Source organism: Columba livia, chromosome 8 (genome assembly GCF_036013475.1).
Source record: "Columba livia isolate bColLiv1 breed racing homer chromosome 8, bColLiv1.pat.W.v2, whole genome shotgun sequence".
In the NCBI taxonomy this organism is placed as follows: Eukaryota; Metazoa; Chordata; class Aves; order Columbiformes; family Columbidae; genus Columba; species Columba livia.
The window spans coordinates 24,928,451-24,955,536 of NC_088609.1; the positions used below are offsets into that span (position 1 = coordinate 24,928,451).

The 27,086-nt window shown below is 41.1% G+C and overlaps 1 protein-coding gene and 1 long non-coding RNA gene across 5 annotated transcripts; one reads left to right on the forward strand and one right to left on the reverse strand.

The window, feature by feature from the left end:
• Positions 1 to 2,206: 2,206 nt before the first annotated feature.
• Positions 2,207 to 20,211, reverse strand: CDC7 (cell division cycle 7). Of its 2 annotated transcripts, none has more exons than XM_065072625.1 (12): positions 20,137 to 20,211; positions 17,172 to 17,320; positions 14,467 to 14,553; positions 12,439 to 12,574; positions 11,720 to 11,813; positions 11,496 to 11,638; positions 10,222 to 10,471; positions 9,598 to 9,693; positions 8,635 to 8,813; positions 7,337 to 7,419; positions 4,346 to 4,495; positions 2,207 to 3,386 (listed from the first exon to the last, which is right to left on the reverse strand). In XM_065072625.1, the coding sequence occupies exons 2-12, from the start codon at positions 17,263 to 17,265 to the stop codon at positions 3,010 to 3,012; spliced, it is 1,689 nt and encodes a 562-aa protein (XP_064928697.1). In that variant the 5' UTR covers positions 17,266 to 17,320; positions 20,137 to 20,211; the 3' UTR covers positions 2,207 to 3,009. The 2 variants fall into 2 exon arrangements, with proteins under 2 accessions (XP_064928697.1, XP_064928698.1); XM_065072626.1 differs by having other exon boundaries at positions 14,467 to 14,550; positions 20,137 to 20,189.
• Positions 8,808 to 25,762, forward strand: LOC110361361 (uncharacterized). 3 transcript variants are annotated; one of them, XR_010474376.1, is made up of 4 exons: positions 8,808 to 9,799; positions 10,706 to 10,909; positions 12,195 to 12,275; positions 22,537 to 25,762. It is a non-coding gene; the product is annotated as an uncharacterized LOC110361361 (long non-coding RNA). The 3 variants fall into 3 exon arrangements; XR_010474375.1 differs by having other exon boundaries at positions 10,752 to 10,909; XR_010474377.1 differs by lacking the exons at positions 8,808 to 9,799; positions 22,537 to 25,762 and adding an exon at positions 16,963 to 17,178 and having other exon boundaries at positions 10,465 to 10,909.
• The last annotated feature ends 1,324 nt before the right edge of the window (positions 25,763 to 27,086 follow it).

Genomic DNA, 27,086 nt, shown 5'->3' on the forward strand with positions numbered 1-27,086 from the left:
ACACTTTAAGATCCTATCACAACCGGTGGCCTCAAGAGGCCACTCAAGGGCTTGGGGGCCTTTTGCACCTGCGCAGGAACTCTTGGCTGCGTGTTGGCTCCACGTCGCTTTTACTTGCTGGAGAGCGGAGAACATGTAAACCCTAGATACGGCAAATACATAAAATAAGGAGGGTACTGAATATTCTTAGACAGAATATTGATGTCCGATTTATTTTTTATCCATGTTGTATTTTGCTTTAAACACACACTTCATGAATTCCAATCTCAATAGTATCATAATAGGACTACAAACTCAATACAACTTAATTTATCCCTTATTATCAGTATTATCCAGAAAAGCTTGGTTGTTGTTTTGCAGGTGTTTCTTAAGGCACTCCTAATAAGATGCCCTTCTGTTTCCTAATTACCATTTACAACTAGGAAAAATATCATAAACTTAATACATGCTACAACTCCCCTACCTAGCCTGGCTTAGCACTGAGAATAAGCTACTCTTCCCCATGCTACATACACAGATGTGTTCAGATTTGCTCTCAGGATTCAAGCTATCAGTTTCTCTTCATCTTCCAAGTCCATGCTGCTTTTTGCTGCCGTTTTAGGTTTCTTTCCAATTTATTAATATGCTTGTCATAGCACTGCGTCCAGAACCCAACAGTAATCCAGCTGAGGGCCAACGACCACTGGACATGTGTTGCTGCAATGTCATTGCTGTGCGGAGTTTCTTCTAATTGCAGCTCTCATGGCAGGAGATTCACATTCAGTTTATAAACAGCTCAGATCATGTAATTAAACTTTAAAGGGTCTTGGTACTTGGCTCTTACCTATGGCTTTGAGAGTCTTAGAACCACAGATGAGGGAAGCAGAAAACTCAGTGGGAACCACTGCTCACCTCTAGCGTTTTCTTGCTGTTTTCCTTAATATTTCCCTCCTCCCCTCCCCACATTGAATTTAACATTTTACTTCTGGCTTTCAGTCTTTTGCAGAGTGCTACAAGAAGTACTTTGTAAGCACATGTTTGTTCAAACACATTTTTCTTTTCATTTTATCCTTCCCCTGAACAAAAAACCAAAAAACCAAACCTCTCCAGGTTTTAACTAAACAGCTGTTGGAGGAAGAAGTAAAAATGTGTCCTTCTAGCTTGCTATGGAATATACTGAGCTTAGAATTACTCCTTACAGAATTTTATTGACCCTTAATGTTTTGGTAAAAACACCATTAGCAATGATTTTCCCTTTTTGGCTCTTAAACTTCTGCAGTGGTTAATTGTTGTGGTGCCTGCTGCAAGGAGCTGCTGGGTGCTGTGGTTAGCAGGAAAGCTTGAGAAGCTGAAGTCTTTTAGAAAGTTCATAATAGATAGTTGACATATTTTTGCTTGTTGTCAGCTAGTGCTCTCGTAAGACCATAGACAGCATGAGTGAAGTAGGAGGAAACAATACATCTGCAGACGCTGGCAGACGGCATTGCTTGCCAAATTTGGCCACAGTTCCTTTAGATAAATAATTTCTCAGTGACGTGCTGTGTTGAAATTATATAAACAGCAAAAATTACTAAGACCTGGGCCCCAGGGTCTTGTGGGTTTCAAGACTTTCTGCAATCAATATTCTGACATCTGCAAATATTTTTCTCTAACAGCTGATGCCAGGAACAGAACAGCATTACCATCACTTTCTATATATTCAAAGTTTTGAAGATATTGAAGTAATGTCCCTTCAGCCCCCTCTCTGGTCAGGACCTTTGCACTATCATAACCACCGGCTCATACGAGAAGGCTTATACAAAAGTTATCAAAGCAGCAATCTGTTCTCGGAAGGGCTTGTAGCCTCCTATAGCAACAAATCCATTAGCATTTCAAGAAATGTAGATGGAAAAAAAACACTGTAATCAGTCTCCACAATTATCAAGGGGTTTAGAGTAACTTCTGCTGAACATAACGTAACTTACTTTGCAAATTGAATGTACAGGGTTAGAGGTTATTAAGGTTGTTTTTCATACTTAGAACCAACCTATTGTCTGGTCCTAACTTCCTTGATAATTAAGATACTTCCACTATAACAGTCAGATACACTAGAGCGACCTGAGAAATGTTTCATATCACTGAGGAATTTATGCAGGAAACAAATGTGCATAATTCTTCCTGAACAGTAACATCGCACAGGAAAACCTCACCTGTCTAGAGATGCTTCTATAAAAGTCAGTCAATCTTCTGAAGAATAAATCCTTTATTTAACAGATATTCTTTAAAAAAAAATCAATTTCCATAACACAAATCAAACCTATGCATGTCACACACGACATTCTGAAGGCAGTAGCTGTTGAATATTGACAGTTGCCCAGGGCACTGAGGAAACACAGGCTATGCAAAATGAGTAACTGCATTTATTTATTACTATTTCCTAGTAGGAAAGACCAGACAGCAATAAAAATGTACTTTTAAAACATTTATGCTTTTCTTTTGATGATATCACCTCCAGCACCTGGCCCTGCTCTAGCAACACTTCCAAAGCAACACTGTTCTCTCAAAATAGTCTGAACAAAATTAACACACTTTGTTCTGTTTTCAGTCCCTCATGTACTAATAAGGAACTAAGCAGAAAGATGGAAGTATGGAAAAAAGTCTCTCAAGCACTTTCTTATTTCAGTCATACCTTAAGGCAAATTTGTATATTTTAAGGGAATATCTCAAGAATTAAGCATAGAGCTTGTGAAACTTGTTTCTTTTGTACCGTTTGATCAGTTAACTTCCTCAGAGAACAGGTATGCACAGCAATAACCCCCCCGAACTATCTTAGGATAAGACCATATTAGTGTTGTTTACATAACTTTTACATCTACAAGTATTTCTTAAAATAAACTTACATATGCAGTCCAACTGTACAGACAAAATTTCAGTAGTTCAGTGTGATGGTATTTCAATGAGTGTAAATGTTGAGGGCAACCAGGTAAAACTACCTCAGTATCTCATTTCCACATAAAATATATGAAAGCAATCACAGAATATGATACCTTCTCAGAGTCCCATGTCTTTAAAAAAAGGATGCAGCAAAGCCTCTTTTGCAGTTATTCTTGTTGCAGGGTTTAAGTCTAGTAGCTTATCAAGCAGGTCATATGCTTCATCAGGAACCTGATCCCATCCTTTCATGTCTGTTGCCTTCATTTCCAAAGCACCGTCACCTTCCTGAAGGCTCTTTACGTGTTGAATTTGTTTTCTGGGTGTCTCAGGAGCACACGGTTTGTCTGCTGCAACTGGCAAAGCTGAGTCATTTACAGACTTGCTGGGCACTTCACCCTGGGCTCTCCTGCAGCTGCTGTTGGTTCCTCTCAGCTTCTCACAGAGGGTTCTTAAGTTTTGTGCTGGGACAACTTGGGTACACAGAACTGATTTACCTAGGAAAAACATTTACAGTAAGTGACCTTTTATTATACATTGTATGCAACTGTAACTTCTAAGTTTGATTCAGAGAAACTTCACGTCCTGAAGTGTAACCAGCATTAAACAAATAAAAACCACCCCAAACCTATATCAACCTATCAAGAACCCAATCCACCCCCTATCGCTCCTCCGAACGAGCAGAGTTTTAGAGCAATAGCCCCAGCAAGACAGAAGGATAATAGTCTCAGTTCTGCTCAGAACAAAGCTGTTTGGGTTTGTGAAGTTATGTCGTGACACGTTGTCACCCACCCCACACACCATCTTTTTGCGCTTCAATGTCATTTTAACAGAACTGACTGCTGTCGGTTGCACTTCCAGGTAGCAAGTGCTGCAGCATTTGGCTTGCAAACAATTAGGGGAATGATTATTTTAGGGTTTTTGTGTGTTTTGTGTTGGTTTTGTTATTTAAAACAGGCCATCTGTTGGGTTTTGGTTTTTTGTACTAGCCTGTCCTGAGGTGAGGGGAAGCAAGGTTTACATCATCTAAATATTAAGTCATGCTGACTGAAGCCTCCAGGGCAATTTTGCAGGAATAGAAACATTGCCTCAAGAATTCTAATCAAATGCCAGTAAAAAACATTTAGTTGGCATATTTTCACCTCAAGCGGTCCTAACTTAGTGAAAGGCAGTAGACAGGTTGGGAAACCTATGGCATGAAGTACCCTGTATACAAATTACAGAAGATAGAAAGATACAAAACTTGCAAAAAACTCTGTATATATAACTAGTACTTTTATTATTTTACATGCAAAAAGTGTGATTTAGCTCTAAAATGACTCCCAAAACGAAAAATATATTTTTATATATATATACATGTATAAAAAAAAAAAAAATCACATATTGTAAGTCGCTGCATTAAATAGCAGACCAAGCATACATTTTCCCCTTGTCCCCATAATTAAGGTTTGCATACCAAAAGTTTTGGCAGCCTGAATGGTTTCTCTGGATCCACGAACTGTCATGATTTGTGCCAAAGCAGTTAAATCATCACTTGCTTTGTAAAATGGATACCGTCCACTGAGCAGAGAGAGGAATACAATTCCTGCAGACCACATGTCAATTGCTGCAATCAAAAGCAAATTTAGTAATAACTAAACTCATTATTTCATCACAAACAAAATCACAACTTTCCTTAAAAAAAATTATGCCCTGAAAGGTTTCTATCAGAAAAATGGATGTTCTGGATTACTTACTGACTTGGGTCACACAGATAACACTTCCGTGAACAGTGGAAATGACTGTGATTAGACTGAAGAATAATTTCCTGCTTTGATGCAGAGGGAGTGTTTAAGCTTTTCCATACAATTTTGGTATGAATAATTCTATTAACCTCAAACATTCTTTTGGTACATTTTAGGTTTAGGAAGTTGTTTTACCCAGGGAGTTGAGAGGGAGTGAAAAACTGGCTAGTTTTGATATTTATTTCAGTTCACCTCCTGTGAAAAAACCTTATATAAAGATCATAAATACAAATAATTAACAAATTAATGGGAATCTGATTTCTTACTGGGACCAAGGCTGCCACAGTTAGGCAGTACTAAAAAATTTCTCTTGCTGTGAGCTTTGTTCCTCTCCAATACAAAATCACTTGACAAGATAGCCAGTTTAAGAACGGTAATAGAAGTTATTCATCTCTTTCATCGTGTTATGAAGAGTACAGAGAGTACTCTGGGGATAGATGCCAAAGTATGATGGAAACTTTAACACTGAAAATTATGAGAATACCTGTCTGCCATAATTTTTTGGCTCGCTAAGGTGCACATTTTGAGAGATGGCAAGGAAAGTGAAGAAGAAAGTTTGAAGGATTCTCAGGCTCTAAACAGAACAATTAACAGTTGGGAAATAAAGCCATAGCTATTCTACTTGTTTTCAAAAAATAGGTAGTAAATTAGGCAATAATTAATTTGGACATTTTATTTGCAAACACTGTTAGCACAGGACTTTGGAAAAAAAAAGTATTAAGTTGACCTCAGTCGTAAAACCAGATTTTAAGTCTTTTATTAAGAAAAAAAATCCAAGTTAATAATTTGGCACAATTTACAGTGCAAAAGTCTTCTATCTTCTTCATAGTTCCTGTAAAAAGCTTTAATATTACTGTATCTCTGTTGAAAACATCACACTGTCTTCTTTGAGGTGTTGTGCATCACCCCAAGTATGTGACTGGGAAAGCTGGAGTCATGAAGGTCAAGACCTTTAAAGATGTTTAATTACTTAACTCTTGCTGATATTAATAGACATTATATATCTGAATGGCTAGTAAATAGTAAATCCCGGCCCTGCAATTCTGGTAGAGCTGGGATCATCACCACAGTGCAAGATACTGTGCAAGGGCAACAAAATCACGACTCATCTCGCTGCTTGTGCCCAGTGTCACCCAACCAGTAAGGCCGACTGAGGAAAGGGGAGCAGAGGGACAGTCCAAGCTGAACTGTAACTGGATCTGCATAATGTCAGCTTGGGAGTTGCAGTTGTGTTCCCCGCGCAGTGAACCTGGGTTGGATGCACTGAGGTAGCTCCGGATGGAGTCAGCTGGATCCAGCTGGTAAGTTGGGCTCGGCACAGACACCAGAACTAGTACTACGATTGGCAGGAATACAAGGAGGTGACTACAGCAGTCCCAGATGGAAGTGGACAAGAATATTTGTTAGTTCAAATACAACGTAATTTCATAAATATTAGTATTTGTCTGCCCTGTTCTAATTAAGGCCTTTGTTGAGCTACTACAGGAGCTCAGCACCACTGACTCAATACTTTCAGGGCTGTCTGTGCCACACCCAAGGCTTTCCAGATTTACCCATATTTTCTGTAGTCCTGCTCTCCATTACCCTAGAGAACAGAAAACCGTCTGAAAGCATATTTAAAACTAGCACATGTCCAAGATTTCCTAGGTATGTCTTCTTTCTGCCTAAATTCTGTCTAGACAGTTTCAGAGATTGTCTGAACTTGTCCTGGATTTCTGGATGTCTCCTAGCCCATAAAGCTGGCTGTTACAGCACAGGAACTCCAAACAGGCTGCCCTGCCTCTCGACACCCCATGCACACCCACAGCACAGATGTTGTTGCAAATCACATTAAGCTATCTAAGCAAAAGCTCAAATGTATTGTTAAGTCTATCCTGAGTGTGCATGCACACCTGAAGTACTGAAAATTGACAATACCAAAAAGGTATTCAGCAAAAAAGTGGCTAAAGCTGTTATTTTAAACCAAAATTTTGAGGACATTTGTATTTACGCCCCTTTTTCATAAGTCAAAAGTCCTGGTCACACACCAAATTTTTAACAGGTAACTGCTTTTATTGGTCCCAGAATACTGAAACTTATTAACTTGGTAGTTTTCAAGCCTGAGAAATTAAAGATTTAGTAAGAAAAAATTACGACATTTACAGACCAGCTATTTAAAGCACTAGGAAAAGGGAAAAATCTGATAAAAAATATTAACCGTTTCTCTCTAAAACACATTTGCAATTATACCTCTAGCCATGCCTGCTATGACAGCAAACTAACTATATGTGACAATCTGTCTAGAAAAGTCTAAAGTATGTCCTCTCCCCAAGATTTATTCAAGGTTTTACTTGAATAAATAAGCCAAGAAAATTGGTAAAAATTAAAGCCTTATTTTCTTTTAAAACATATTGTGTTCAACTCCTGCATATAGCACTACTTCTCAAATGAATAAAGACATGTTCAAGTTTCAAACACAGAAAAATATTCCTAACTTGTTCCTACTCTGGATGACAAACTTTTAATTAAAATCAGGAAATGATTGATAAGTGTTAGAAGGGTTGATAAAACGTATTTCAAATGTAAACATTCCCCCTCCCATAAAAAAGACAACATAATCGGCAGAAATGAGAGGGATCAAAAGGTGGGAAAAAAGGTATCAGTTTCAGTGTGTTTTGCAGTACCTGTGGTCTGAGTGGGACACTTTGTTAACACTTCTGGTGCTCTGAATCCAGGTGTTCCTGCCCTGGGAGCAACTTGCTGACACCTTGTAATAGGAGACAAACATGTTTAGAATATAAAGTTGATAAATAAGTTCTAACTATAATAATGCTTAATATTATCTTTAGAATATACATGTGTAAGATGTGTAAACGGCCTAACCCAACTTTACTCAAGTTTTATAGAAGTTTGAAGCATCTTATCTAGTATGAAATGATTGTGTTGCATAAGGTAATAGCCTTATTATATTATCTAATATTATATTATGTAGCATAAGGTAATACCACAGAAATACTAATTGCATACTTCACTCACAATGACTTTTTTTACAGTTTCATTCAACAGCATCGTTTTTGCTACAGGCTTGTTTGCATACGAAACTTCAAAGTTGAGACTAATTAACCAAAGTCAAAACCAACGCACTAGATTCTTGAATGTGGATGTTCTGGCTTTGCATCAGTCCACAGCAAACAACAGTTCACTGTTTCTGAGTGTTGACAAGAATTTACTTTGTTAGATTAACTAAAAGGTGTGAGATTTTAAAAAAACTTTCCAGAGGTTATTTATATGACTGAAAGTGCCGTCCTTCTATGGGCCACTTCTGAGTCTGGCAAAATCCTCATTGAATATTTCTGAAATGAAGTTGGTATCACCAGTCTGGGAAGAGAGGGACCCCAGAGTTTCATGACTGTGCCTGGTAAGCAGAATTCTCTACATTAATCTGTATTCCTTAATGTGTGGATAAAAGGCACTAGTAGATCATAACCAAAGCCAACTGCAGAGGGATGGAGCCAAACTGAGTTATTAAGATACTCTGTCTGTTGTTAAAACTTAAACATTATTTTTTAAACGAACAAATAGAAATTTTTCATGTTTCCTTTTTATTCTACATTTCATGATTTCCAGAATCCAAACCGTGGCATGATTTAGACCTATTAGGTAACCACTAATGACAGATTGATGTATTGTCTTCTCTAAGTGTTGTAATTAACTCAAGAGATTTTCTACAACACATGTATGTAGATAATTAAAAAAAAAAATCATTAACAGTGAATCTCTTTTGCTGCAGATATCAGTGAACCAGTTAGTCCATGAATTCCATGAACTATTCTTGTTTAAAAAGAGCATACTCAGTGTTTTAGGGGTTGCACAGATCAAATGCTATCTTTTACCCACTAAATCAGCTGTCCAGTAAATCTAAGTTTCTGACCTTGCTCAACAGCACAGCAGACAATTTTACAACATTATCAAAGCAAATTACCTTGAAAGGCAAACACTGCAAACTCTGTCCGTTGCGTAACAGTCACAGGTCAGGTTTGAGGGACAACCACTGGCAGCTTTCCTGGCTGCCCCGTTGCTCAGTGTTTTGGTAGAAACAATCTTCTTCTTTGTTATTAACTTCCTAGATGAAACGTCTATCATCTTGGATTGTTTTATGAGCTGCAATGTAGATATTTTAGAGAAGGTGACATATTTGATAAGGTTCCCTTTACAGACAGATAGGAAGACCGAACAGGTACACACGAGCAAGAAGCTGCAATTTTAGAACACAAGAGAGCAAACCTTTTTAACAATATCACAACATCTATAAAAAAAAGACACTGGAGCTCTCTAATATCCTGATTTCCTCCCTTCTGAAAACATTTTTCAGTGCTTACTAAAAAACAATATACATAAGATATTCTAAAGTTACAAGACAAGTATTTCTAAAGTTACTATATTACTTCAAAGAATTTGTTTGGTTCAACATGAGAGTAAAACCAATAGTATACGAAATTCCACAGCAATGCACAAGCACAAACTCTAATTCTACAATAAGATAATCACTGTTGGCCAAATCCTTTATTTTAGTTGGGGTTTCCCCCTTGTCATATTTAATACTAATCACCAAAAGTACAGGAGAATATTTATTACAGGTTTTCTCTCCAGCTTCAACTGCCAAATAAAAGAAACGAAGTTTCACAAGCTAAGTCTGCCTTAGTTGCACAGCGTACAAACAAGATCAGCTATGGAGACAGCTACAGAACTAGCTCTTTAAGTTTCAAAAGGGACTGAATCAAAAAGGAAAAATTCTTCAGGACTTTCAAAGACACACTTAATAATCTGTTCAAAAACTTTTAGTTTCACAGCCTCCTGGAGTGGTGTTCAGTCTTACAGAACAACCAGGTCTCTAATTTTTCAAATCTGTAACAGATTGCTCTTACTGATGAGTCATGCTTCTTACTTTTGTATTTGAGTTCTCCTGGTATGTGGAACTATAGACATTGAAATTCCTCTCTCCGAAGACAGAGCGCTGGACAGAAGGGTGCGCAGAATCCTCCTGCAATACCAACACAAAGGACAATAAGGATCCTGTCCAACACAGTCAGCTGGACACTGACAGTTCAGAAAAGTGTGAAGTGACATAAAACAAGAACAGCTGCACGGTAAGTCATTTTCAGGCATCAGTTTACTGCAGATGAAGAAAACGTGGTCTAGGCAGAACAGCAAGCATGCTTACAAAACTAATCACACCTCAGAAGCACCCCGAGACAAAGTGAACGTCACTGTGCTGCATCTGTTACACAGCGCGGTAATGAACAGAAATGCATTAGCGGCTGGCTCAGGGAGGAGTCCCACAGCACGCACAGCTGCCCGCAGGTAACCCAAGCTCTGCACAGCCCCGGGTGCCGCTGTACCCAACGGGTATGGGGTGATCCCCGCGGGGCTCCCAGCGCGGCCCTGCCCCGGAGCGCCGGGAGCCCCGGCCCGCCGCGGGGCGCTGCCTCTGCGCCGGTGCCGCACCGCCCCCTGCTGGACGGAGCCGTGCAGCAAACACGCGACAACGGTAATGAAAACCACGCAGAACCTTTCCTGCTCTTCCTGGTCTCGTCGGAGTTTTGTACAGCGAGCTGGGCCTTTTCTCTGCTGCTTTGGAGGCCGGCTGCTGAGCTGCCTGTTTCGGTGCCGCGACACTGACAGAAACCCCACTGGCCGAGGCTCTGCTGGGATTATTCTGCAAATAACTTCCCTGCGGCTCTTCAGAGTGAGCAGTTTTGAGCAGCTCAATTTTCGTATCAGGGGTTCCTTGTGCCAAGCCAAAATCTACCAAGGCATACCTGAAACACACAAATTTAGAATCAGGAGTCGCAAAGCATACACCAATAATAAAGTTTACTATTCATTGCTTGTTTATTTATCTTTCTCTCACACTTCACTCAATATGTTGCTTATCTGTACTGTTGCCAGCATCACAGTCCTACTTTCTTCCTTTTCCTCCTCCAGTCCTGTCTTACCTATCTCCTCTTAATTCCTTGTTTCTCGTCTTCTCAAGTGTGTACTTTGTCCAACAGTGTTAAAAGAAATATTCCCAGCAGCTCCTTTCTGGGGTTCCTCTAGTTCTACAGCTCTGAACCACCAGCCAACAGACTCGACCCTTGCAGGATTCCCATGGGCAGAGGCACAACTGCAGCAGTGAAGACAGACAAGTCTAACAATGCTGAAGCCTTGCCAGACTTCAAACAACACTACGGGAATTTATTTCAGTCTTCAAACAGGTAAGCCTGCGTTACTTCACAGTTCAGATCTGTCTTTAAAAGAATTGCTTATTTGTCTTTAAAATAATTACTTTTTGCTGCAACCAGTACAGAGACAATCCAGCTGTCTCTGGGTCTCAGCTCCATGGCCTCCACACCCAAAGCAGAGACTAAGGCTCAAAGAAATGCTGGAAGAGCAAACCAACAGTACAAATTGATGTGACAGATTAAAAACAGACAAACAAAACCACCACAAACAACAACAGAAAACCAACAAACGGCAAAAAACTCCACACCACCAGTATTTCTCAAATTTTTAAGATTGTGGATTAGCAAAACATAAACCTCCACTATAAACTTTGACTACATAGAATCATTTAGGTTGGAAAAGACCTTTAAGATCATCCAGTCCAACCGGACACCTTCCCTTCTCAAACCCCTAAACACAGAAAGAAAAATTTTACGAATAAAAAAACCTTTTTAGCTTTACTACTTAAGCACATGCTATGCAGCTGGAAGGACAAAAGCCACAAAAGCCCAATGGACTGTTCTGCCAAGGCACATGTCCCCAAATAAGATGACATTATGGTCACCTGGTCAGACTTACTCTTTTAGCTGCCTGTTGTAGAGAAAGTTACTGGGCTTGACGTCACGGTGAACAATACCGAAGTGATGAATGCGCCTCAGTGCTTTAAACAGGTTAAACATGTATTCCCTCACTTCTTCGAAGGAAAGAGAATTCAAAATGTCCTGAAAGATTATTTGGATACTGTAATTATGCAACTGCTTTAATTAAAAAGTTTTACTACACATAAAATGTCTGGGACTTACCAAGAAGGATTCATGTTCCAGATATGGCATAACAATAACCACATGATCATTTTTCCTAAAGCAATATTTAACTCCCATAACGTTATCTTGTCCCCTGGAAGAGAAGTAATGTCACTGAATGTCACCAGAAGATGGATGTTTCTTTTCCTTTATTTCTTAAAAAATGCAGTCAGGCTTTCTTTTATAATCTAATTTATATTTCGATAGCAGTCAGTAGCTATTGCTATTGCTTGCCATTGCTATGTTCCATTTGAATTCTGTAATCTGCAATGAGAGCTCCACAGATTATTTGTAGGGCCATGGTTTGTAGCTGTACTGCAATTAAATGTAGGACTGAATCTCCATGATACCAAATGCTTTAACAACGTGCTATTCAGCACATTCTAGCAACAAGTATTCATTCCTAAAACCATATTTTATGATGAAGAGATTATTTTTTCCAAGCATTTCAGAACTGGATTTTTTGTTGTCACAGAGATACATCACAGAACTTCTCAGATGGAAAATACAACACCATCCACAAACTGAGACTAGCAGAAACAGGCATCTGTTACAGGTAAGACACTCCGTTTCTTATTTGCTCTTGATAAAAAGAATGGACATTTCTGCAGTTAAAAAAAAAGCAAGTGAAGTGCCGGAACTTCAAATAAATAAGCACAGAACAGCAAGACAACGTGCAGCAGCTTAGTCACAACAATCATGATTTTTTGGTTATGTACCCTGCTACTGTGAGGCACTGAAGTTCAGCAGCAATGCGCAGAGGGTGGCTGGTTGGAATCAAGTGTTTCAGAGCCATTTTTTCCTCGTGTCCTGCTTGTAGTTGTGCTGTGGCCAAGTAAACAGAACTAAAAGTACCTGTAAAGAAGGGAGAAGGACACTGGCTTCAGCATTTTTAATTAAGTCAGTTCAGATTTTTATAGGAGTGATCTAACTGCTCACAATCCTGCAGTATACTTGCTACTACATCAAAAGCAGATTCTAGGAGATAAAAATCGCAGTTCCTTTTTTCTACTACTGAATTCGGTGATCTTGTATACAAGTTTTTTATGTCAGTAAAAATGCAAATGTAACACTGTCTAACTTGCCTGGGACACAGAGCTCTTTGAATGTAAATTTCCTATCTTTGATTTGCTTTCTTGTTTCGGTAGCTTGCTTTCATCTGACATCTAACTCTTCTCTCCCTGCGATGTAAGTGGGCTATATAATGCTAATCTGGAAAGCACTGCCTTTACTATTCAAAGCTCTTCTGAAATTGCTACATTTCTCTTAATTCTGTTCCCTTATCTGTAAAGTAAGATTTCCCACATGATGTGTAACTTTACTATTTGTTTGCCCAGAGCATTACTGCATAGACAGAACGTGATACTCATTGAGAAAGAAGCGTATTCAGACTGTCTGATATTTACCCACCCATTTAATTAAGGGTCTCCAAATATACCTCTTAGGAGGTTAATTTATCCTAATTATCTGAAATATTGGAACATACAAACTGAACCACTGTTCCATATGAACAAACAGTACAAATTACTTTTGATGACATTTTAAGTATTATGTTTGCATCATGCTAGTTCAGCAGTCTCTAAGTGTATACATACATCAAAATGCCAGCAAAAACTAAATACTTCTTACAGTTAAAAAACCAAAAATCTAGAGTCCCACACATTCAGTAGAATTGGTAACAGCAACAAGGCGTACCAAGTTGACCTAAGACATTATTTTTGGTAGTGAGAACTTCTAAAATGAAAGTGACTCCAGCGCAGAATCCTAAGTTGAAGCTTGTTTTCTCCTAATGCTGCAGAACTGAAAGTGGTATTTTTTGAAACCATTGTCTGCTCCCAATAGCAAAATCAGAGTACTATTCACAAACAGAGGTTTTGTTTAATTATACTATCTTTTTTATGATAGACTGAACTCCTTTTATTTTTTGTTTGGAAATTTTGTATTGCTGTGGTGAATGGAGCTGGGTTTGGTTTTGGTTTTGTTTTTTGGGGTGGGGAGGGAGAATGTGGTCTGAGACAAAACCTTTTAGCCAAGCAGCCTGTTATCGCAGGTATTCCATCACAAAACCCATAAAACAATCCAGCTTCTCATCAACATCTTGCTTTAAAAGTGTGGACTATCACAAGGCATTTTAGATATCAAATGAGTAAAGTTCCAAACAGTGCTGAAATCCCACGCTTGGAAGCATCTAGAAATCTATTTATGGTCATGCTTACTGTTTATCGAAGGTATCTGCAATAATATCTGTTGAAGGCAAGGTATACACAAATGTTCTGAAATTTGATACTGTATGTCTTAAAAAAAAGTGTGTTGTTTTTTTAACTGAAGGGCTATAATCTTTCAGTCTCCTCCTCCAGTTCTGCCCACAGGGTTTCAGTGAAAACAAAGCCAAGCTAAGGAGCAGCAGTTAAGTACATCAAAACACAGCTGCATATAAATAGATTTCTCGTGTAAAAGAGAAAAAGAATAGAATGTCAAGACTTATTTACTCAGATCTACCTCACAAAATTTTAGTTGTTGAAACTGGAATGCTGTTTTTTTGAAAGGCTTTAATATACCAGATTTTCAAGAAAATATCTTGAAAATGTCCGTAATTAGCACAGCTCTATGCTCAGCAACATAGCAGAATTCCTACAGAGACCAAGTAGTAACTTAAAAAGGCATTTGGCTTAAATTGCATTTATATGTTTTAAATTAGAAATACAAAAAGCAATCCAAGTCTAGGCAGGCAAAAATAAAACATTTACCTTCTCCAATTTTTTCCTTAATTTTGAACACATTTACAAGCTGTGGCACTGCTTCATAAAGTTTTTCAATATCTCTTTTTATTCCTGCTGTGGAAAGAATGGGGAAAATAAGTTAGGAATCTTATAGCTTGATTCAGTATTTGATCTATATTTGAGATCACAAATCACACTTCAGTTCCTAGGACTGTGAATTCACAGAAACAGAGGACAAAAACCAGCTGGCAGGTGTCTACCCCTGCTGCCATTACCCTCTGCTTACTTGCTATTGTTGTTGTTCATCATACTCCCTTATAAGCTGCAGCATTTAATTCTTCTATTTTCCACTTATCTGCCACCTGGCAGTTCCTGAGAGGGTAAAAGCCTCTGGTTAGCGAGACAACAGTTTATAGATCATTGATAAATGTTTTAATGAGATTTGAAATGTCAGTTTCATAAAGGACAAAACTATAATAGTTGTTTCTGTAAACACTGGAGCACATCCATGGGATGCAAATAAAAAACATAGGATTTGGGGTTTTTTTAGATCAATAATGCAATCTTTCACACTGTTACTTAAAGTAGTAAACACAAAAAACCCTGTTTGCTCTGCATGTAAGTTGCTGCACTTTGTGCTGCCATCACTAGATGGCACAACAAGGATGTTGTACTGTATTATTTCAAAAATTACGTAGTTTTCCATTCTGTTTACAAATCCTTGTAGTTTCAGTGCTCTCTATACCCTGCATAAGAGTTCACTTTTTTCGAAGCTATGATGTAGATGCTGTGACTAATTTCTGTAAAGAAGGGGTGAAGAATATTTTATTATACAGAAGTAAGTACAAATTGATATTTAGAAAGTCAATCAGATGGAAGGAAAATATATGTATACATTTTCCATCCTAAAAAATAAATAAGAAATTAAATTTAACATAAATATATAAATTGTACTGCATACATAAAAATGCACTATATTTTACCATAACAGTAAGTCAAAAGCAATCAGAATTATTTTCAAAATATCACCGATATGCAAGAAACAAAGCACGGATTAGCATGCATCTCCAGCCTTCTATGTTAGCTCTACTTCATGCAGCAACAAAATCTGAAGTCTGCGAAAAGAACCCTTTCTTCCTTGTAAAAGTCCAATAAATTAGTCGGTAATTCAAGTTATAATTAACTTTCCATTGTAACTTTTTTAATTTCAAAAATTTATAAAAACCAACATACTAAAAATACTTTTGAGACCTGAAGCCTGGTGCCTCTCTTGCTATCCATTTACCTATTTTGTTTTCCTTGAAGTTGTTCCCTCTGCCTCCAAGTTATTTTGTTTTAAGTAATTTCAGGGGAGATATTTCAGGAATGAAAAAAAAAAACCCTATGCTACACACCAAAACCACTTACATTCATTTAAGATACTGTTTTGGTCAACAAATACAGGTAAAAGGTTAATCAGTTCTGCTAGGAATCATACTTCAAAAATATTCTAGGGTAAAAATGACCAGACTGGTACTAACAGTCACAACATGCAGGACCCTGTGTCTAATAATCCCTTAGGAAAAGGCAAAGGAAGACTGGTCAACTGAACAGTTATTCTGCTCATTCCCCAATTTTACAGAACCAGATTAAGTTAAACACCCTGAAAAGCAGAAAATTGAAAGTCTGACAGATCACTACATTTTACTGTCAATATAGTAAAAAATCCTGTTGAAAATAACCTTAAAAATTCAAGAAGTTACCATGGAACTTTTTTTGAATCGACAGCATTCATGTTGCCCACATGCTCAGAAATTTCGCTCTTATTGCTGTAGTTCTTGTTGTTTTATCACTAAAAAGAATTGCTGATAAAAAGCTTTATAGTTTAAAAAGTGGTATTTCCAGTTAGTTTGCACAGTAATTTCAACTTTTGACACAAACACTCACGTATTACATAACAAATGTAAGGCATTCGAGAGAATACAGGAAGGGGGAAAAGCTGATGTTTGTAACATCTTCCCCAGGAACACTCAAAGACAATAAAAGATGAAACCACGTAACAGAACTATAGAGAACTTAACAGCAAAATGTTATTGCATCACTCAGACACACAGGGGAGATAATCCTGTTATTGGGTTCCGAAGCACGCTACACAAACTTCATCCCAAGAGGTCAGTAGCCACAGGGCGGAGCTAGAAAATAGTTTTCAACAGTGATATATTTCTAACAGGCTCTATTAGAACAATGTTGTTCAGAACTAGTTTGCTATCTAACTTGTTCCAAATAAAGTTTGTTCCAATGCTTGCATTTTAGTCTGACTTCTGATGAGAGTTGCTTAAGCTTCAGTTTTTACTAAGAAAAAATATACTGGCAGTAACTTACAACATCAAATTTGGGCTGGAATTCCTCCAGTAAAGTTGCTTTGTTACCAAAAAATACTTGAATCTGGCAAAGACCAAGACTCCTAACAAGGACTCAAAAGGCACATCTTTTAAGTCTTTAGAAAACAGCAGATTTCTATTTCCCTTACCATTGTGCCACCAGTCTCAGAGTCCTGAGGTCTGCACTAACAACGATGAAAAGCTCTCTCCGTAACTGCTAACGAATCTGCCAAATACGCTGATTTGTCTGACGCTGAATTCGGGTTCCTGCCTGGACAACGTTCCCCGCTGTCGGAGCGCTGAGATCTGCTGACCCAGCTGCACCTCCCAGGCACGACTGTGTACAGAGACCAATCCCCATGTAGCACATACCGGAGAGCTTGCTGTTCTGCTCCTGCTTCCCATGGACGTCTGCAGCCTGGTGAGGGTGCTGCTCATCACAGTGAGGCTTCAACACGGTCTCCATCACAAAACAAACCCAAAGTACAAAATCCAAGACTTTGAGGACCACTCCTGGGCACCTGGGGGAACAAGGATATCTGGTGAGACACTTCTTGGCCTTGCACTCTGTTCCTGAGATGAGATTTAGGGGGTCTGGAGAGCTCCCCCCTATGCTACCTAAAACAACAAAACATCACCCATCATCCCAGAATAAAACTAAACCAGTAAACCCATTCTACCTCTAGTGAGAGGAAAAAAGGGGGGGAAGGGAAGGAGAACTGCAGGATAAGCTTAGACACAAGTGATTTTCTTTCCTCTCTCGTGTGTTTCCTGATTCACATTAAAGCGTTATCTTTTCCCTGAAGTTTGCTGTGAAAGGCAAGGCACTGATGCACACAGAACAGCCGCACTGCATATTGCAACACCCATACAAAGACAGAAAACCTGAAAGAAATTACCAGAGGAAAAAATGTCTTCTCAATGTAAGAGATTTCTCTGCCTTCTAGGTAAGATCAACAAAAGGCATAATTATTTGTTGCCCTCCCCACAACAAGAAATAATAGCACACACTTATTTTGAAGTGCTTCTTCCCAAACCTTGGAAACAATGTAAATAGGATTGTGAATTCATAAAGTGTACAATCAAAAAAACCCTGATAATCCTATTTAATGAGGAAAAGAAGGGCAGAGAACTGCAGGGCACGATAGCGGGTGGCCAGCCAGCCTGGAAGCACCACCTCTCACAGCTGCCCAACACTGCTTCCAAAGATCTCCCTGGCTTGTAACTGTGACAAACCTTCAACGTTCTGGCTGAACTTTTCTACATGGGGAAAAAACATTCTGAAAAACTTCAAATTAAATGATTCATCTGGTTCAGCTATGGAGCTAGAAATATGTTTTGCCCCTAAAGAATTTGAGCTACCTTTAGTCTGTCGTTGTCAAGCAACAGAATGGGGACAGGCAATGGCTGCTATTTTTGATGGAGCTTTGCCGGAGAGCGGGACTTGGAAACGAATGGAATGAGATAAGACATTTTTCTCCTCTCTCACGGGCAGACACACCCGCTGGTAGCACCGAGTAGGCAGACAGGCCTGTTCCAAACCTGGCACAGCATGGCCACATTAGCAGAATAAAGTGTGCAAATTAATACAGACGCCCCTGGCTCACCACAGCCTGCTTGCTCTGATCCCGCCCCGCGCCAGCCCCAGCTCAATGCTGGTCACAAACAACACGGCTGGAAAGAGAAAATGAACGTTTCTGTCTGTCCACAAACCACCACGGGAACATGTCGATGGCTCGCAGGCCAAGAGGAGGCTGAAAGGGGCTCAGTAACTCAAGGTGTCATCTCCATTCAGGTTAAACGCACAAGCTACTGTCTGCAGAACCAAATGCCCCAAATACCTGAGTATATTAACAAATTGTCAACTAATTTGGAAGTGAGCTTAACAGTTATAAAATGGAACATCAGACAAAGTTTGATTGTCAGATATTTAGTTTTTACATTAAAAAACACTCAAAAGACACCACGAGAGAGAAGAAATTAAGAGGACAAATATGATCCAAAGTTTCAGCTCAAAGAACTTTTTTGCAGTTAAATTGCATCTTCAGGTAAAAATATGTTCTCCAAACTATCAAGATAAGAAAAAAGAAACCCAAAACACAACACAGCGACAGATTCAAACAGACCACATAGGTTCAGGGTCTTCCGAGTCAGATATGTGAACCTTGCATACAAAAGTTAGTGATAGTGCTGCTGAGTCCTCAGCTAAAGCCACGCTGCTATCAGGAACAGACTGCTGCCGCAGAAATGCAAAGCTCCTTTAAATGGCAACTTACCTGGAAAGACCTCAGCGTGTCAAAAATAAAAGTTGGTATTAATATCTCTACTTTGTCACTTACTGTGTACGCATACGCAGGCGCGTCACAAGAAGAGCCAGAGGCCACGAATGCATTGCAAAGAGCACGTTTTATTGTAGTTACCTCTCTACTGGGGGGTCTCCGAAGCCACACCTGAGCTCCCAGGCAGAGGTGACACCAGCGGGGACGCAGGCGCTGGTCAGTTCAGCCCTGCTGGAAGATCCCTGGGCCCGCTGAGCTCGCCTGTATTTCAAGGCTTCGGGCAGGCACAGCCTCCCGCTCTTTCTCACAACAAAGCAGGGATCTCAGACACAGTGGTAAGGTGCCTGGAGTTTCTCACAGGCCTACGTTGTCTAACACAGAGGTTCTACTCATCAAGCACGTAAGGTCAGTAAAACAATTAGTGTGATGTATGTGCTTTTTCTACAGACAGGTGCAAGTCACTTGAGCGTATTTACATTTAACTAACCTCCTCGCCGATCTGGCGCTACGTTCCCATACACTTAGGAAAAGCCAGTGTGGCGGGATCGAGTCCGCAGCGAGCTGCTGTTTGCTACGGACACCCAGCGGACCCACGCAGCGGAGCGGCGGTTTGCGCTGCCGGTGCCGTCCCGGCCGCCGGCGCCACCGGACACCCCGCCGTGCGGCCCGGCCCGGCGCGCGCCCCCAGCTGCGTGCCAGCTGCAGCCGCAGCGCGCGGGAGCCGCACACGAGCGGCGGGGCCGGGCGCGCGCGAGGCGCTGTCCCGCGGGGACCCCCCGGTGGCCGCAGTCGCCGGGAGGAAAGAGACACTTCGCCGTCCCGCGAGCAGCCGCCGCTCCGACCGGCCCCGCGGGGATCAGCCGCGACTGAGGCGGGGGGAAAAGAGCGGGATCTCCCCCGCGACGAGCAGGCCGCGCCGAGTCGGGTCGGGTCCGGCCCGTCCCCGCGGTGGGGCCACGCGGTGCCGGGGCCCTCGGGCCGCCGATCACCGAGTGCGGGTACGGGGGGCGGGCGGGGCCGGGGGCCGCGGGGGGACTCACGCGGGGGGACTCACTCACGCGGACGCCGCGACGCGCCGGAGTTTTGCCTGCTGCCGCCTTTCGCCGACCGCGCCTCCGCGGCCAATCCCGGCCCTCGACGGAAGCCACCGCCCCGACCAATGGGACTGCCGCCCGGAGGAAGGCGTGCTGCTATTGGCCGGCCGGCGGAGAGGCCCGCCCAGAGCGGCGGCCGGCGGCGCGCGCGGAGCAGCAGGAGGCCCGGCGGGCTCGGGCCTGTGCGGACACAGCGCGGGGGCCAGCGCCGGCCCGGGCCGAGGGGCTTGTTGCCTGGGGCTTGTAATGGACATCGTGTGGTGGGGAACGAGGGGTCCGCGATCAGCCAGCGCTGTGCGGGCGGTGAGCGGTTCCTCGGGGCCGCCCCGCCGTGCCCGCCCTGGCAGGAGCCTGCGGGGTCGCGGCCGGTGCGTCCCGTAACTCGGAGCCGTGCGGGCCCGGCGCGCCCAGGGCTGGAGCTGTGCGAGACGTTCGTGCTCTGTACGGCAGCATTCAGCCCTTGGAAGCTGTCTTCTCTACGTGTGATTATTGCGAAATAACTACAATCCCTGGACAAGACCTTGTTCTCACTAGCTCTGCTATAAATTCAGTTAAATAGTGGAGGGTCCACGAAGCTGCTCTCCACTCACACCCGTGCTGGTGGAAAGCAGAACTTGGCTCGCTGCTTTGTCTTATTGTCTGACTATGAAACAAAAGGGATTGCACAGATTAAAAATTAAAAACCTGCCTCTTGATTCTGATCTGCACTGTACCCACTGACTGACAATGAGCAGGACGAGGAAAAGAGGCTCTTTATTGGAATTACGTTTTGCTGTCGTTTGAAGTTGTGGGATTTTACTGAAGCCAATGCAATTGCATATATGTAAATAATTTAGCACTTTTGTTTTCCATCCATCTTGGTCATTATTTCTTAAAATAAGTATTGCTCCTTGTTAAAGACCAGCTCTCCTGCATTGGATAACACACAGGTCTCGTTTGCCAGATTATGAACCATAATACTTCATGCAGAGATACCCAACTACACCCCTTGTTCAATAACAACCATGCCTGCAATTGCCGAAGTTCCCAAGGCAACGTCTGACTTGCATATTACCTTATAATAAGCTGCTCTTAGGTTAACAAAAGGCTTAAAAGCAGAAGGAGGTTCCCCCACTTTTGCTAACTTGTGTAGTCTCCTATTACGCTCCTGCTCTGGCAGCAGACTGGTCTAGATGATCTTTTGAGGTCCCTTCCAATGCCTAATGTTCTGTGATTCTGTGAACTTGCTGAGCTGCTCTGGTGCAGCAGCTTGAAATTTTGCTAAATTAGGTATGCTAGTTCTCACCAATTTCAGTTAAGGGTGACAGTATTTAAAAGCAGATTATAGAAAACCTTAATTAAATGAGGGATAATGACAAAATAATGAAGGCCAAATTATCTTCTTTCTTTTATCCACGTAATCTTACAGAAGTTGGAAGGGCAGCATAAACATTCATGAGCACAGGCTTCTCCCAGTGCTAATGACAGGCACCGTCATTCTAAATTAACCTCTTGGGACAATCTTACCTGCAGCCATCGCTGCATACGGAATTGAACCACTGATTATTTTTTCAAACTAATACTTGCAAAATAGCTGGTAATTATTTATAAGTTGCATATTTAACTCAGCTGCCTCCTGGCCAGCTCAGGGTTTCAGCCAGCCTTGGCCTCCCTGCCTTGGAGCCGTCATCATGTAGGACACTGACTTGTCACCGTCCCCGTACAGCTCCCACTGCTGGCATTTCTGTCAGTCAGAGCCACCCTCCCTTCTCCCCAGCACTTCGGCTGCATTCATACACAGTGAGAAATCGGTTTCATTATATCTTCTGATCTAGACTCTGTCTAGCTGTGGTTTCTTTCCCTGCAATATCTCAATGTATATTGGTTCCAACATCTAAAATAATTTTCACTTAGACCAAGGTCGTTTATCTACCTTGATCACTTGTCTCCATTTCCTCCTTTCCTATTGATCCAAATGTGTTCTGCTCTTTTGTGCTGTCTTTCTGGTGATTCTAGTTCTCTATCATGTCAAATTTACCTTTATTTGTTCTCACAAGCATAACTGCACTTGTAATATAATCTAATATTGTCTCTCATTTTATTGTAATACTCGTTATAGCCTGCCAAAAATACCAGCCTCGATACTCGCCCTCACTTATCTCTTTAAAAAAGGCTTTTACCTTCTTGTTTCTCCTCTGTTTAAGGAGGAAGTTCAGTCAAATTGGCTGACTCTCCTCATACGAATATCTTCTCAAAAGTCACCTCTTCATCAGAGCATTTCTTCATGTACATCTTCACAGCAGAGTGACAGATTATGAGCACCGTTTCCACTCTGTTTCCTCTGTACTTGCTTAAGTATCTCTATCTTATTTTTCCTTTATTCAGAATGACTGCAGAGCAGTTGAAGGCACAGCTTCTGCATGAGACACCCCTCTGTTGGCTTGGGTAAGCAGAAACCCCTTCGTTGGTGGGGCAGAGAAAGCTCCATCTGCTCATTCAACAGCGATCTTCTCGTTCTAACAATGGACCCAGGTAGGAACTTCTCAGAAGGAAAGAGAACAAACTGCAGCAACTGAATATGACAAACAAAGCAGCACATCTAATGCTCTGCAAGACAAGCTGCTGCACTGTCTTCTCCTGTGGCTTTACCTCTAGGTTGGATCTGAAGGATGAGAAGTCAGAAGACAAGCCAGGCCCATGCAGAACATTCCTTACGGCTGACAAAGCCCAGCTCTGGGAGCTCGCCGAGAAGGAATACGAACATTGCTGTGCGATTGCATCCACCCCTGACAGAATCCGTAGCTGAATCCAACTTCTTGTATCTGCTAACAGATGTAGAAGAACCCATGCTGACACTAGAGCACGTCTACTAATCTCTTCCCGGGTCAATTAAAGTAGTAGGAGTCTCCCTGCATTTGTACTGTCCTCCAGCCTTGGAAAAAGAGATAAGCAAGATCCAGGAAGATAGTTGATGAATGTATCCAGCACAAACAGAGGTAGGAGATCCTTACATCCCCCTGCTGTCAAGATCATCTGCTCATAAATTAGAGACTTATAATTAGAAATCAGAAACAACTTAGAAAAGAGCAAATAAGAGAGGCATGTTCCCTAGCAGTAATAAATGTATATACATATACACATACATACTAAATTCAGTTTTAACTATCATATAGACTGTTAAATGTATTACTCAGTTTTCATTAGCCTAAATGCCACATGCTTTCCAACTTGTAATTCCTCTTCTTGTTAGGCAATGTGATTCTATGGCAAAACTTTCTCTCTTTAGCACTAGATTGAGACAAATCTCTTCATGCTATTGTGCCCTTTAGGAATACTGTCAAATTCAATCATTCAGGACTCAGGAGTCTTGCACTAACATGAAGAGATTGATTTGAAAACCATGGGACTACAGTCCTTTTTTCTGTTTTTCATTTTCCATTTCTGTACCTTAACCATTTTACAGGAAAGCTGAGATTGCCAGCTTTGCTCTCACATGCAAATGAGCCTTTCCCAATGCTGCGCAGCCCCAGAACAATGACTCAAACGTGTCAGTGTCTGTGTCTGCCAGTATCTTCTATCGGTTATATCTGAAATTTCAAGAATTATTGCAGTGTCAGAAAATATGCCAGCCTCTACAGCCTATTTAAAGGGAGCTAAAAATAGATATAAAAATGACCTCAGGCAAAGATGCAGAGGAATTCTTGACCTTTTATAAACGGTGTCTTGTTCAAACAAAGTATGTTTTAATAAAATCATTAGAAGACATATACCTAAGAATAAGAAATGTAGGCTTTCCTACAGAATGGAAAAGTTTGAAAAGGACTGATGGGTCAACTGATGAGTTTACTGTAGCAAAAAAGGGTCAGTGCAAACCTTGACTTAGAGTGCACATTAATGCTGGCAGTTTTTACCTCTATGTGCAAATGGCAAAGAGTGATTACGGCACAGTGTGCACAGTTCTGATGCTCATGTTGCAAGATGGACACCAAAAAAACACGAGCATAGAGAAGAGCTACAAAATAATCTGAAGCCAGAGGAAATTACCTGATTGAAGAACTAGAAATTCTAAGTTATCCACTGGATAAAAAAGATTGAAGGGTGAGTTGATAACACTTTATAAATATATGCATAGGAAAAAATATCAAATATAAGGGTCACTTGAACCTACCGAAGAGTGAAATAAGGAGAAATAATGCCTAGTAGCTGGGATCAAGTAAATTAGTGTAGTCTTCTGTACCTAATTCAGTACCACTGACAATAAATAATCCTTGGAACAAACAGTTAAGGGCTGTGGTTGATTCCTTGGCTCTTGATGTCTCCAGATTGAGACTCAATGCCTTCGTACAGGCTGGCCAGAAACAAGCTATGTTGTGTTTGAGAGCAGCAAGCTCAGTTCAGGGTTAAATACAGTTGCCTGTAATGTTCAGGAGATCAGACTATATACATCCATAGTCCCTCTTTTCAAGACTTCATAAATAAATTTCTATACTTTATAAACTCTCCAAAATCCCTATAAATAATTACCTTCCTCTAAGCACCCCAGATCTGGTTTTCCTTTCCCTGTACGCCTGTTCCATGTGTGACTGACTCTCCTGTCCCACTTGTGCAGCGCTGTGGCCAGAAAAACATCTGTGGCAGGTACTGGTGACAAGACAGAACCCAGCTGGTATGCCAGGCTGCTCCACAGCTCAGGAGCAGTTTCTGAAGCCGTGTTCCCGGCCCGTGATATATTTGCCCCCAGGAGAATGCACTTCATCCCACTCAGCTCTCTCTTACCCAAATCCAGTCCTTCCACACTCAAACACTGCCGGCTGCTGAGGGCTCGGCTCAGCAGAGGATTGAGACTACAGCCAAAAGCAAAGTGAGATAGCTGGTCTGGGGTTGTGCTTCACAGACTTTCTCAGCCTTTAGACAAAATTAAAATAGATAAAATCAAAGCTTTCCTCACCAGCAATGACCCATTTAAAATAATTCAAATGTTCTTATATATGCTATAGCTTTTGGGATTGTTTGGAACCTAAAAGGAATACTGGGCTTGGCCAAACTGGTACCCACATAACCAAGGGGAAAACTGGCATCTTATGGGTATCAGCCGAGTGCTTTCCCTTTCCCCATGCTGTATATTGTATTTACTTGGAGCATCTGTTTGAATGTAGAATTACAATTGTCTTTGTTGTTCTCTATATTTTACCCACATACGAGGCTTTTCTCATGGTTAAATAAGAGATTCTGTTCTCCTAATAGATATGCAGATAACACTGTGCTTTTGCTCCACTATCTGACACAAGGCTGAATCTGGTAACCTCACTCACTGAATAATTGTGTTGTCACTGGGAATACTCACACATGTAAAATGAGCAGGACTTGGCCCTTTGGTCGTATTTTTGTAATAAAAGATAAAATGAGATTTTTAGGAAACTGCAACTTATGACCATAATATTTATGAGGCTGTCAGAACCGCACTGTAAAAATTCATATTATTTAATTCTTCACTCTGACACTAAAGCATCGTTTCATTTATATGCAAATAAGAATATACTCTACTGCTGTTTCTTCACTGAAGAAGCTGTTTGAATTATTCACATTTTATTAATAAAGTTTCATAAATAAGTATTTTTTCTGCTCAATTGGTAGTGGCCAGGGGAGAGAATCTATTTATCAGACTTTGTTATTATGAGCTTCATAACAAAATATGAAGATTTATGGAGTACATAATTAGATGTTATGTGATCATAATGGAAACATTGGGTTATCCAGATGAAATACTCTTTTCTTTATGCATTTCTCCTTGGTAGAGACACTTTCTAGAAAATGGACTAAACCTAAGTTCCAAGAACTGCCGGTGAAAGGAACAGAGCAATTTAATATGATTTTTTGATGATACACACTGAAATAATTTTGTATAATGAAAAGATGCCTAGGAAAGACCATAGGGTATGCCAGGGAGAAGCATGTGGGGAAAATGCTGTCCCTCCTCTGGACAGAGCTGCTGGGCTGCAGACCTGGGATTAACTGCATCTGTGGCAGTACAAGGCACAGCCTGAAACTGCCTTTAAACCATCATGTCAGTGTCCAGCATCCAACGTTCCCTTCTGGCACAGAACGTGGTCAGAGGACTCCCATGGTGAACCCAGTTCCACCTGTGCTGCAAAGGGGGCTGCCAATGGGACTAAGCGCCGGCACTGAACCCCGGTTCAGGACAGCCAGGTCTGCGGCCTCCTGGTGGGTTTAGGCAGAACAGGGATGCCCTGATGGGGCATAGCAAAATATCTGTTTAGCCAAAACATCAGCTTCTTCATGTCTGCAGCAGGGGAATCTTCAGGGACCCAGGAATTTTCTTCAGCAAAATCAGAGCAAGCCATAGAGACTAAAGCAGCTCAGTGAAGTTTCTGTGAATTGCTTTGCCCAAGTTAGGTCTGTATATTGCAGGTAAAATGGGCACTTCTGGAAATACTGGCACTGAAGCCTCCCTGTGGAGCTGGAGTATGAGACATATAGAGCAACACAGTCATGAGATGTCCAGTGCTATTGCACAATAGCACCTGGGTGTGACTTAAAACAATGAAAATTTAAGGGAAAAAGGCTGGATGTGAAATACCTTCTGAGTATTACAGATCAACCCATAGCGTTTTACTACTGTAAGCTGTAACCCAAGCAGTTTTAATCTCGCCTACAATACCTTTGGAATTCACTGCAGCAAAACCACTGTAAATTAGAAGCAGTCAAGTGTATCTGGCCTGCCTGGGCTTGCGTAGAGAGCTGAAGATGTGTTGTGGGAAAAGCTGCTGGCTTGTATTTTGACATTGCCAATTGGACATGGACTGATTTTAGTTGGTCTCTGGAGGCAAGACCATGTAGCATGTCTTGTGGAAGTCTCAACATCTCAAAATAACCAAGACTAAGAAATTAGCCTGTAATTGTATACACGACTGTTC

Excerpts from the sequence above, each read along its gene's own strand:
- CDC7 (XM_065072625.1), bottom strand. The coding sequence starts at position 17,265 with ATGGAGACCGTGTTGAAGCCTCACTGTGATGAGCAGCACCCTCACCAG. Across the intron at positions 14,554-17,171 it reads GCAGAACAGCAAGCTCTCCG|CAGGAATAAAAAGAGATATT; the intron begins GTATGTGCTACA and ends TTCTTTCCACAG. Across the intron at positions 7,420-8,634 it reads TGCAGTGTTTGCCTTTCAAG|GTGTCAGCAAGTTGCTCCCA; the intron begins GTAATTTGCTTT and ends TCCTATTACAAG.